Raw genomic sequence first — 12,549 nt, forward strand, 5'->3', positions numbered from 1 at the left:
TCAGGATGCTCGTTGTATTTCCTGCAAGTAGATAATAGTAAGGAACTGGCAGTAAATATTAATTCATGTTTTCTCTTTTTACTTCAGCTCAGCCTTAACATTCCTCTTAGCTGAGCAGCTCCAGCTGTGCTGTTTACTCAGATCTTCAAGTTCTTTGCAGTTACTGACCACGTAACAGTCTCGTTAGTGAACAGCTATATTTGAAAAGGCAATTTTGACAAAGTACAGTATATTGGGTGCCTCCCATGAGTTCTGATTTCCTCTGAAGGTGCCTCCTTCTAGGCTTTGCTTTTGAACTTGAATTTCTGTAGGGCTTGCAAAATAAATGTTCACAAATGTTTCTGTGGTAGCTGGGGTCATAAACCTTCTAAAGTTTTGTCCTATTTTTGCATGTGTTGCCTTCTCTGGAGTATAATGTGGCTATAAATTCACCGCAGATTAAAATGTCTTGTGAAATCTGAGCTCAGGAGCTCACAGAATCGTGCGTATCGCACGTATCAACACTTCATGCATATTTTCCTGCCTTTTATTAAGGGTAAAATTCAAGCCGTGAAATAATTCTGTTATAATCCAGATTCAGGAGCTGGCAGTACACATTTCCTTACATTACCATTGTCTGGGGGGATTTTGTGTTCAGGGAACAGGAGTGTGTTTAACTTGTGCGGGCTGCATCGCCCAGAGTAGGCACAAGTAAGTTTTTAAATAAACTTTCTTACACATCTTTTATATAAACTATCTTGACTGTTGGATTTTCTTCTTCCAGAGTAAGGACATCAAGCTTGCAGATGGCACAGATTCCACTGAAGCGCACGCTACTGGGAACCCTTGGAAACCCCGGCAGATTTTAAAAATAACAAATAAACCTGATCAGCTAGAGAGAAAAGGAAGCTTCCTCGGAGATGGTCAGCATTTTTCTCAGCAAAGTGAAAATACTGCCTCGTTCACAAGCAACTTGGAAAAAAAATTAAAACCAACCGCACTTGTGGAGAAGACCTACATTAAAACTGTCCGAGCCACCATGTTCGACCATAATGTTCAGAGACATAACGTTGCTGCTGATCATCCTGGAACTGATGCTGCACTGAAAACGGGTAACGAGCTCGAGGCCAAGCGTGATGTGGTGACGTTGGGGCAAAACAGACGGTCATGGATGGGAGGAGTGGAGGACACCACCAGTATAAAAAAGGAGTATCAGAAGCAACCTGATTTATCAAAACATATAGCAGATGCAGAAAAAAGTGGAAAACCAGATTGTTCAAGTGAAGACAAGAAAATTACTCCGGGAATTCTCTTAGAAAAATCTTTGGTTGAGAAAAGTGAAAAACCCACTCCTAAAAATACAGAAGACTCTCTAATGTACCAAAGAATAGAGCCGAGATATGAAATCGTTCAGACGTGTGGTGAAAGAGCTCTTAGTGAAGCCATTACGATGGCTCCTGAGAAAAAGGCCATGACACTCAGAACTAGAAAATCCTCTATGAAAGAGAATAAAAATGATGAGGATGTTTTACATGCTGGTCAGTCACTGAGAACAAATAGTAAAACTCTCTACTTGAAAGAAGTTAATGTTATTTCAGAAGCTAGAGAAACAAAAGGTTTTACGAGCAAGTCTGTATTGAGAGAATGTACTGATTTTTCCTCCAGTGAATGCACTTTACCTGAACAGAAAACAGATCCTGAGAAAACTGAAACTGATCCAGTATTAATAGCTGAGAAAAGACCTTATTCTGCAAACAACAGTAAATATTTGGGAATGAACGAAAAAGTAAACAAACTGCATTCTGAAATTAAAAATAGGAGTGAAGTCTCTTCCATGGATAAAACAGAGAGGTCTGATATGATTAAATGCTCTTCTGAGAAAAGGAGTTTTCGAGCAGGTGGGACGGACAGCTATGAATTCAGAACCAACTTTGATCATGAAGTTATTTCAACAAGTACAAATAGACAAGGGGTCCAGTCATCTTCAGTGCTTTCAAGTGGGCAATTCTGTAAATCTTCCAGTAGCCAACATCCTGATACGAAAGTACGAACCATTAAGGAGGAATCGAGGGCATTTGGTTTAAGGAAAAGTCTAGACTTAAATTGTAAAGAACAAAACTTTAGCTTAGGTAGTACAGCTCATGAAAACAGCGAAAAAATCAGAATAATAGATCCAGAAGAAAAAGTCAGGAGAAGCAGAAGTAGCGTTTCTGACTTGAAGATTTCGGAAAGGTGGCGACGGAGGACCTTGCCTCAGGATTCTGTCAAGATGGAAGAAGTCGTCTGGCTCACTCCCGAGCATGTCAAAAGGCTGAGTCGCACAGATTCATTGCAGTTGGATGAAGGTTCAAATAAAAAACGAAGCAAAACAAGCGAAGAAGGGCTGGAAGGGAATGAAGCAAACCAAACTGCCCTTGGCAGTCCTGACGATTGCTTGAAAAATCAGAGTTCTGCCTTGGAGCCAAAGGCAACTTATTTTGCAGTGACTTATCAGATTCCTGGTAACAAGAAAGAGAAAAGCTCTGTTGGTGCTCCCAGCGCAAGTGAAACTAATACAATTTCTAGGTCAAGTGGGGGAGCAACAATTAATCTGGACCCTGTTTTTCCTGGAAGGTCTAAACCTTTATTGCAGCAGCCAAATAAAAATACGACAAGTACGAACTGTAGAGAAGACTCACGGGAAGTGCATGTTAGCAGGGATTGGGTCAAAGAAGAAGACAAAGATGATATTTTTTCCAAAAACATTGCAGTTGGTAATTGTCGTGTATCTAGGAAAGACAGCCAACAGTATCGTGACAGAGGTCTGGATCATTCTAAAGAGAAAATTCTAGATGTTGATGCTTTCCTGTTAAAACAGGATCTGGAAAATACAGCTCCAACTGATCTGAAAAGTAGCAGAAGAAAAGTCTCCTCTTACCGTGAACCCAGATCCCCCCTGCATTTCGCACAGTTAGGTAAGGACAGTGAACTAGTCCCCCAGAAAAATTGTGAAAATAATTATGATTTCTCTGGAAGGAAGGCTGAGGATGGTTACAGATCCCAAATTCTCGATATTGATGCGCTTATGGCAGAATATAAAGAAGAATCGGTGAAGGCCAGTAACATTCAAGATAAGTTGTCTGAAGATCACAGTTTATTTAGTAGGGAGAAAACAAAGAGCAAAAGAAATGTGTCAGATAGGACGACTTCTTCCTATAGCTGGAAAGAGCGGAAGGGATCAGATGACGGTTCTGTTAATAACAAACCAGGTGACAGTGCGGAAGAGTGCCGCAGGCCAGAGAACTTAGTTCTGAATGAAAAGAGCAAAGAGAAACTGGAACCCTGTGGCACTGAAATTGATAAACACAAGTCTAAAGACAGAAAGTTCAGTCCTCCCCACTGGGGAAATCCCAGCAGCTTTTTTTCAGATAAATTTGTAAATTCACCTGTGGATTTCACTAGAAAGAAAACTTTTATTGTTGATGAAGATGAAGAAGTGAACTTAACTTCCAGGAGCCAGAGCTCAAAATTTGTGGTTGACAAGGTACAGCCTGTACATGCAGTTAGTACGGACCAAAAGCTGGAAGTGAATTTTGCTTCCAGGTTGTCCATAAAGACAGATGATGGGCTGTTACAGAAGAAGCTGGTGACAAAAGAACAGTTCTTGGAGGTGTCTCGAGAAAGCGATTGGAGCCAAAATATCACGAGGAGCTTGGTAACGAGGAGCAAGGACCACGCAAGTAAGAACGACCCTTCCAGCGCAAAAAGTAAAACCGATTGGAAGAGCTCTACATCTGGTTTAGGAAGCGCACCCTCGGATTTGAGACGATCCTATTCGGAGAAGATCCGCCAAGGAAAAGACAACGTCCCGCTGGTGCCAGAGGTCTGGGGCAGGAAGGATCCGTCCCGGGGCCGGCAGAGCTTCCCGCTGCAGAGCGCGGACGGGGGCTGGAGACGCAAGGTGTCCTCTCACTCGGAATCCTTCTTCTACGAGGATAACAAGGTATTGCCAAGTGCCATCTCAGTGTTTCCTGTAACTAGAATTCAAAGTGAGGAGGAGCTTCTGTTACGCATTGGCTGGGACTTTGCCGCAAGGGAGTAGATACATGCTTTTCAATACAGTTCCTTTCCTTTTGGGTTTCATTTTCTTGGGGAATTTGTATTGTACTAGATGACTAGATTTTTGTTTCAAGTGTGTAAACATTTATTGATGTTTCCATAGAGAGCTTGAAAAAGCTTTAAAACATGCATATTATTTTATTAATGCCTTGAACCTAGGATGTAAAATTGTAAACTCTGCAATTTTGTAACTATTTGGGAAGAAGTAGTTCGTGTTTATTTTATAAGTTGTCGACACTGATCTTTTTGGAGTTGTTTTCCTCAAGGAAGCAAATTATTTTTTACTGGGTGAGTGGCCCTTATTTGCATGTGAAACTTCACTGCTGCTTTTGACTTTGGTGAAATGCAAGTGATTCCCTTAACATAGTGACAGGTTAATGTGTTAATGCATAGCCAGTCGGATGTTGATGGCTATTATTTTTTTTTTTGCTTTCATTTTGCATTTTCAGCTTTGAACTTCCCCTCTTTTTTTCAAAAGGGCATTTTACACACACATATATGTGCATGTACATATATGTAACAACATATAACTTTATTTTAACAGGTTTCTAGGAAAGAGTGGACCAAGCAGAGTTCAGACAGAACAGACTTTTCCTCGGTTTCTGCTCCAAGAAGCCCCCACGGCTTTTATCAGGACAGAAGGGCAGAGAAGGGGCCGGTATGTTATTTCGGAGGAGGTTCTTGGGCTGGGGCAGAGATAAGGGAGGTGCCCCTTGGCTCGCTCCACTCAGCGCTGTTTTCCTTTTTGCAAATAGCCGTGAAAGAAAGTGTGTGTCTTCTGAGCAGGAGGAGCAGCTGTACTTTCTCTGGAGTTTAACTGGCAGAGAACGCTTCTCCCTGGGGTGCCACCATGCTGGTGTGTGCAGGCTCTGCAGACACAAAGCATTAACCGTGCAGCTTGTTCCTCTTCCTTTTAAGCGGAAAATTTTCAACCTGGACTCTTAGGATGGGTCTAGATCATTATGCTTTGTGTTCATTTCTCAGCTTAGATAATTAACACGGGTTAGATCCCAGAAAATCTTGTCTGGAAGACTGTGCAGGCAAATAGAACTGTGTCATAGCCTGAAAAATGATGGATTTCATTTTCTTTCTGTAGGCAACACACAGTGAGGAATAACAGCTGACTTTTTAGGTAGTCTGATTTGTCTCTAGTATGCATACTTTGGGGGTAAATTCCCACTTAAAGGTCTTGGGTGAGATCCTCCTAAGTTGCAGAAGGATTTCCTGACTTTAGCCCACAAATAAATTTTATGTTGGGAAATGGCAGCTTATGTCCAGATGTTGTTCTGAATTACCAAGCAAAGATCTGGATCTTCCAAAAGTTACATAAATGAAATATCAAAATTTTCTGTTTTGAAAACCATATCAATAGCACAGAACTCTACAATTTTAAGAGAGACGTGGCTGCTGCTGATTAAATCCTCCTGACTGGAAGGACTTGTTTTCAAGGACTGTAACTGCTGTGCTTTGTTTTATTTACTTTTTTTAACCTTGTGCACGGAAACAGGTTCGATACACTGGAATAACACTGTAGTCACTTCAGCGTGCACTCTTTTGTAATTCTGCACATGCATATTTGCAGTCTTTGAAAATCTGGATGTCCCACATCTTTTCAAAATTCTTCCGCTTGTACGGAAAGGGAGTGACTGAACTACAGTGACTGTCTCAAGGTCAAATCTCCTCTGTCCTCCAAGTCTGCCAGCACACTCGTGTGGTGACCGTATGTATTGCCCTCTGCAGAGATCCTGCTTTTGTCATGGCTCGTACTGCTATTTCCAGCCCTTTAATAGGGAATAGACAGAAAAGACACAAAAGGAAAACAACTTAATTCTTTCTTCTAGTGAAGAAAAAGAAAAAAACCCAAACCTATAAGGGTTTTGTAAACAAGTTTCCTAATAGGAGTTTTGGAAACAGGTTTGTATGGTTCTAATTCTAGTCTTAAAACTTTGTGGAAGGTGTCCAAGGGCTGATATCCCCTTGTCTTTTCCATTCTTAGGGTGGACTTCAGATTGAATGTTCACTTTAGTGAGGATTTGGATTATTTACAGAACTGGCAATTATCATTCAATCCATAACAGATGCGATGTGCCATCAGGTTACAGTGCAAATGCATAAAGATCTTGTTGGCGAGGCAGAAAAGTGCTGTCAGAAATAGTGCTGGAATAATCGAACTATTCCGGTAGTGGACTTGGATAAATATGACTTTTATTCTCCGACTTGGTTGTGAAGTGGGAGGTTAATCAGAATAAACCTTTGACTTCACCAGGTGTGTGCTGGGATGGGGACAGAAGGCTGTCAGCTCTGCTGAAAGAGAAAAACTCTCGTGTCCAGCATCCCTGGGGATTCAGCAGGATCCCGGTGCTTTACTCCTCTGTGGGCTTTGCAAAGCCTCATCCTGGTGCATTTGCTGTTCTCTAGAGCCATGGCAGCAAAACGCGCACTGCGAGTGAGCAGGTGCAGAGAAATTATTTTTATAGGTGTTTGGGAGCTGTGAAACTTGCCATGTTTTCATGTTTTCCAAAACCCCACATGAATATTGCAGAAGATTAGGTAAAACCGAACCATCTCTTCTGGCACCAAGGTTAATGCCTTTGTTTTCATTTGGAGAAAATACAGAGACTTTTGCTGTCGCCGTGCTCATCAGTACGTTTCAATACTTCCCTCTGGTGGAGAGATGCGTTGTAGTTGGGTTTGAGGTTCTCGGAGGTTAGAATAAGTTTATGATTGTAAGTTTGTTAGTGTATTTTTAACAAGTGACTGACTGTTATAAATATTGCTGCTAACTGTAGCTTAGTGCTTAAACATTCTATTCCAACATAAATTCCCCCCTTCTCACTTTGATAAGGCCTATTCAACTAAAGGAAGAAACTATTTCCACCTAACAGGGAAGTAAGACACAGAATAGAATTTGCGTGAATAGATAATATTCTGTTTGCATCTCTAGAGCTGACAGTATTGAGAAGACAAAACTTTTCCCTGCCCACTAGAAAATATTTACTCCTTCAAGAAGCCAAATAGTTTATGTTGTGCTTTAGCCCTGCCTGCACCAGGGTGCGGATATAAAAATAAAGTTGTTCTCCTTCTGTTTGCTCTGGAAAATGGGATTTTTGTCTCCCAGAACTGGCCGCAAATCTCGCAGGCTCCAGCAGGCAGAGGACGTGTCTGCACAGCTTAGGGCCTTAGGCTCTTGTAGGAGTCTCTTCCTTCAGACCTTAGATGCAGTTCGAGGGACTGTTGTAAGTATCTTTATTTAAAGATGCTGTGTTTGTGTAGCCTGTGGTAAGACCTGGGGTTATTTTGCAGCCCTCGCTCCCCAGAAGGCCCAGTAACCGTGCGACGCCGCAGCGCTGGGTTTGCAGAGACGTGTTCGAGTGTTGTCTTTCCTAACTCGCAGTGATCCCGTCACCACTGACACAGGTCTTTAATTCTCTGACGTTCGGTCACAAACCTCAATTCCTGGTTACATCATCTAGATTGGTAGGAGTCTTACAAATTAACATCTGAGGAATGCGCGATGTGGCTCAGCCCCCGATGGCAGCGAGAGCTCTTGCTCTGTGGAGCTGCAGGGATTGCGCCCTCCTAGAGAAACAGGGCAGCTCCAACGCAACTATGGTTTATAACCAAAATTGCCGCTTTTGTTGTTAAAATGGAGCACTCTGGTAGTAGAACTGGTGTAGGCATGTTTTTTTAAAAAAAATATTTTATATTTAACTGTGGGTTTTTTTTTCCTTTGAGGAAAATCTGGCACCCGTATAAAGATGTGCCTATTTGAGACTGTGGTGTGTGGGTGGAGAACGATTTATTTAAGAAAATCATGAGCTGACTCTTAAAAATATTTTGGAAATGAGCTGCAAGGGAGAGAAGATAAATATTTTATAAACACGTGCAGATGAATGTATGGTTTGGCTTGTCACAGGTCACCAGTTGTTTCCAGTTCTGCCCATGACAGGTCTCTCTCCTGCCCATTGAAGTGTTCTCACCTCTAATATATATAAAGCCTCTAATATCGCGGCTTCGATCCTTCCCAGATGGCAGCAGATGTAGTAAAAAATCACCATGTGCAAATTGTTCTGTTGGCCTAAAAACTGAGTAAGCCTGGAAGAATATCAAACCAATTTGTCAGCTCTACAAGGTCTTATAGCTGGCGATTTAGAAAAGCAGGGGGGTATTTTTCTTAAAGATCCAGAACCAAAATTTCAAGCAAAGGAAACTGGAGTCCTGGAAGCTGTTTTGTGTCACCTCCGTGTTGTCCCGAGCTGGGGGAGGCAGGCAGGGTCCTCCCTGCATGGGCTTCTGTCACTTACCTTTGCTTTTCCCATCAAAAAAAGGACATAGATCAAAAAAGTAAGAACACATAGAGATTTTATGATTCTCACTTTTGCTTTTTCACAAAATACCTACATCACTTCATCGTTTCTTCTTTAGCTCTGCTTCCTATTTCTAAAAACAGTCCCCGGGGAGGATGACCCGGTGTTGGTTAATAACTCGGTTTGCCCAGGCTTTCTTCCTTTTTTGGTAGTATTCGTCTGCTGGGAACATTCCTGTGGCATATAAAAAGACACTTTGTGTCTATTTCTTCTTGTTCACAAAAGACATTTTTATTTTAAAATCAGGAGCTTTTTTTTTTTTCCTTTCTTGTACATTACCAAAAAAACAAGGTCAGCCAGCAACCCCGCCAGCCGCCCCGACCTTAAGAGTGTTTCATAACCCAGCCTGCAAAACCGAGTGGGTTTAGAAGCTTCTCTTCCCTTCCAGATGAAGGGCTTTTTAGTGTGAAACCCAAAGCGCTATTATTAATTCTGGACGAACACATTACGGATTACCGCGATGGAGGCAGCGAGATGCTAAATAACAAGTGGTTAAGTCACATGGTGCCCGAGCTCAGCTCCTGCTCATAAGTAGCCCCAGCATCTGTTAAAGGCACAGAGCTCAGCGCGGTGACGTGGGGCCGGATCAACCGACACCCTACTTCATTATTCATGTCGCTTTTAATTGCTCCGGTCTGCTTTTAACTTCTGCTGGAGGTGGGGAAGAGTGAGGAGGCAAACTGGAGCGAAGATGGTTTAGCGTTCGCTTTCTGCTTTGGAAGATGGAGTATTATTACTGCCCACGTTTGCTGAAGTTTCTGCAGTATTTGTGGGTAAGTGTACTCTGTAATGTAATCGTGCTTACCAAGTTGGATGTTTTTAACTGTTTTCAGAAATCCTGGAAACATTCATATGTGGTGGTGGCTTTATTTAGCAGTTTCTTTCTGAATAGTAGCGTTAAACTTGGGATTTATTTTGGGTGAAAGAGGCTACTTTAATACTCAAAATGAGTGCAGACTGCTTGAATGTACTTCAGAACACCCTCTTGGTAGTCGGAATTCCTGCTTTGTTTATGTCTAAGGATAAGAGTTGGAGTTTTGCACGCTGCATATTAGAAATATTTGTCCCCATTTGTTTAAAAGCTGCCCCTGGCTCTGTCCCCCGCCGCCAGCTGCAGTCACACGGCCGGTACCGATGGCTTTGGAAGTGTGTGCTTTTACAATTCCTTCCTTATTTTTCATTTGACTGTGTTAATAGGTTTCGCGTGTCGGGGTGAGCGCTGCCTGCTCAAACAATCCTGAGGGCCCTCTCCAGTGAACAGCTCTTTTTAACAGGCTGCTTTACTGTGCCCGTCTGCCAGCTTTGAAGGGCTGCTTTTGCACAGTGCTTGCTCTTTGTCTGATATTTTCACATTTAGAAAAGATGAATTTGATTTTTAAAGCCTTTATGAATAGGTACTACGTTACTTTGAACCTAATTACTTAATGTTTTAATTTCTTCTGTACTAATCAAATATCAGGTTTCATTTGATTGTGGTATTGTCTGCATTAATCTTGCCATTTTTTCAGCTGTAAATTCAGCACGTAATCAGCACTGACACTTTAAACCTTTTAGTGTTAGCTGTTTGCTAGTGCATTTTGAAACTAGCAAGGAGTTGGCTTTCCTCATGTAGAATTTAATTTTCCAGTCCCTGCCCTGTGTGTGCTTTGGTCAGCAGTGAGAGGAGATTGCCTACTGTAATTTGGTTTTTGCAGCTGGGAGAGAGAAGAGTACTTGAACTGGGCATTTTCTTAAGAATCTTTTCCTGTTGGAGACTATAGTGTTATAAAATATGGAAGTCTTTGGACATTTAAGTTGCTTTTTATTTGCTTAGCTTTCTTTTTAAGAGGCAAGTTTTCTTTAAACTGCACATTAAAAAAATGAGCGTGATATATCAGACTTCAGAATGATGCGGGGTGGATGTTCTTCATGGCTTACTAATATGAGAAATCTGCAAAGAAAGCTCTCAATGCTTTTGCTTTCATATATATATGGTGATTATTCCATAAGGTCAGGAACAAAAAAAAAAACCCACAAACCAAAACAAACTTCTTGATCAGTCCAGAAGATCACTGGGATGACACCTCGTTGTGCAGTTTTAGTCTTTAACAGAGCAGGTATGTTGTTTTCTGTGTGCGTATGCTCTTTTGGAGGCCTTGAAGTATTTTGTGGGCATTTTCATTAGTGTGCGCTCTCCTGATGTGTTGCAAGAAAATACTGGAAGGACAATTGTGATATTAATTATATTAAATATATGTCAAAAAAAGAAACATTAAGGGGAAAAGCACAGCGGTGTGTTTTGTCACTTGCTGTGATGGTGTTACAGCTGAAGGCTCTGAAGGAGATATTTATCAGTTCTCTGATTATAATCAGGAGTAACCAGAGATGACCGGGTTAGTTGTCAAGCTTTGTGTTATTTAATCTATCTTGGGGAGCTAAGATGCTCTATTCATCAGGTTGATGTACCTGAAGAAGCGCTGCCTCTTAATTAAAAAAAAATATATAATGAAAATCAATTTTTAAAGCTACTATTTTGAGTTATTGATAGGTCGCATCTTTTCTGCCGTGTATTTGTTTTACTCCTACACAGCAGTGGAGTTGTTGGACATGGGTGGACCCACCCAGTGCCTGCTGTCTGCTAATTACTTGCTAATTCCTCTTCTGACCTTTGAATAGGACAGGTACTGTTGTGATGTGCAGGTTGCTGCATGAGGTTTTTCTGAGTCTTTAGATGGCTGTTCAAGAGCCCACAAGTTCCTGGCTGGAGTAATAACACAGTCGGGTTCTGGTGAAATTGGTTGGTGTTTCTTTGAGGGGGGAAGAGCAGGACTCTTCATCACAACTCTGTGTTCACCCTCAGTAAATAGTCTCTTTGTACTACAGATGTTCTCATTGTTGGGAGAGATTTCTCAGAAGCTTGTGGTTTTTGTGACGCCTGCAATATATCGATCCTTTGATTCTGGCCGTTCAGACGTGGTGTGACGTGTACCCTGTCTGGCACACAGCAGAACTTTTGCTGCTGATGGGGAAAAGGGTCCAGGCTGCCTCTCGGGTCCGTTCGCAGCGCTTGGGACCGACCCTGCGGCTGGTCCTGCCCCAGCCTGGTGTTCCCGGGGCTGCTGCTGGTGGCTGCTCCTTTTCCTGGTGCTTTCAGGGCCATCCAGCTGGTGTCAGCACTGACTCCTCTTGCTGCCCCTTCCACCAACCGGGAATCCAAACTTAGCGAGTTGCTTTCAGTCATATGTTCCGTTACAGACTGCATTTGTTATTTGGACCCCTGCAGTCAAATGCTCAGATAAGCACAAAGCAGAGCACTGCGCACTGATTGCCAAATGCTTTGTGGTCGTCTGTAGTCCAGCTGAAATTCAGAGACTGATTCATAGCTCTCTGTGTTCCGCGTCATCGCTTCCTTCTCGGCTCTGCCATGTACCTTCCTCCTAGTCGCGGTCTTATCATCATCTTTAACTGGCTGCTGATTGTAATTACGTATTCAAATGCCAGTCTTTCCTTGACCATGTGCTATATTTATTATATTTGAGTATTTGAGGGGTTATATTTGAGTATTTTTAGGGCTATGAAGTTGGTGAAGGGTTTGGAGAGGAAGCCGTATGAGGAGCGGCTAAAGTCACTTGGTTTGTTCAGCCTGGAGGGGACTGAGGGGAGAGCTCATGCGGTTACAGCTTCGTCACAAGGGGAGGGGAAGGGGCAGGCGCCGAACTCTTCTCTTTAGTGACCAATGACAGAACCCCAGGGAATGGCAGGAAGATGTGCCAGGGGAGGGTCAGGTTGGACATTAGGAAAAGGTTCTTCACCCAGAGGGTGCTGGACACTGGAACAGGCTCCCCAGGGAGGTGTCACGGCCCCAGGCCTGACCGTGTTCAAGAAGAGACTGGACAACACTCCCAGACACATGGTGTGAACTGTGGGGTTGTCCTGTGCAGGGACAGGAGTGGGACTCGATGATCCTTGTGGGTCCCTTCCAACTCAGGACGTTCCATGATTCTATGATTTTCCAGGGTATGCGCTTTATTCATCATCCCTTTCCAGCTGGTGAAGAGCTTTGCTGTACCTGATACAAGACATCTTTAGGTCTGACGTGCATAAGAAGCCCTTTAAGTGCAGCTCA

At 42.6% G+C, this 12,549-nt stretch overlaps 1 protein-coding gene across 5 annotated transcripts in view; it reads left to right on the forward strand.

Annotated features, from left to right (window-relative positions):
- The window catches only part of KIAA1671 (KIAA1671 ortholog), a 69,345-nt gene that overhangs the window by 22,212 nt on the left and 34,584 nt on the right, over positions 1-12,549 (forward strand). For 4 of the 5 annotated variants that reach the window (XM_065646234.1, XM_065646235.1, XM_065646237.1 and 1 more), the window contains 2 exons: positions 764-3,961; positions 4,622-4,735. In XM_065646234.1, coding sequence (XP_065502306.1) covers positions 764-3,961; positions 4,622-4,735 — 3,312 coding nt within the window. Of the gene's footprint in view, positions 1-763; positions 3,962-4,621; positions 4,736-9,012; positions 9,218-12,549 lie in introns of those variants that run through there. The other variant, XM_065646240.1, reaches the window with a different exon arrangement.

This window comes from Caloenas nicobarica, chromosome 16 (genome assembly GCF_036013445.1).
Source record: "Caloenas nicobarica isolate bCalNic1 chromosome 16, bCalNic1.hap1, whole genome shotgun sequence".
Classification (NCBI taxonomy): domain Eukaryota; kingdom Metazoa; phylum Chordata; class Aves; order Columbiformes; family Columbidae; genus Caloenas; species Caloenas nicobarica.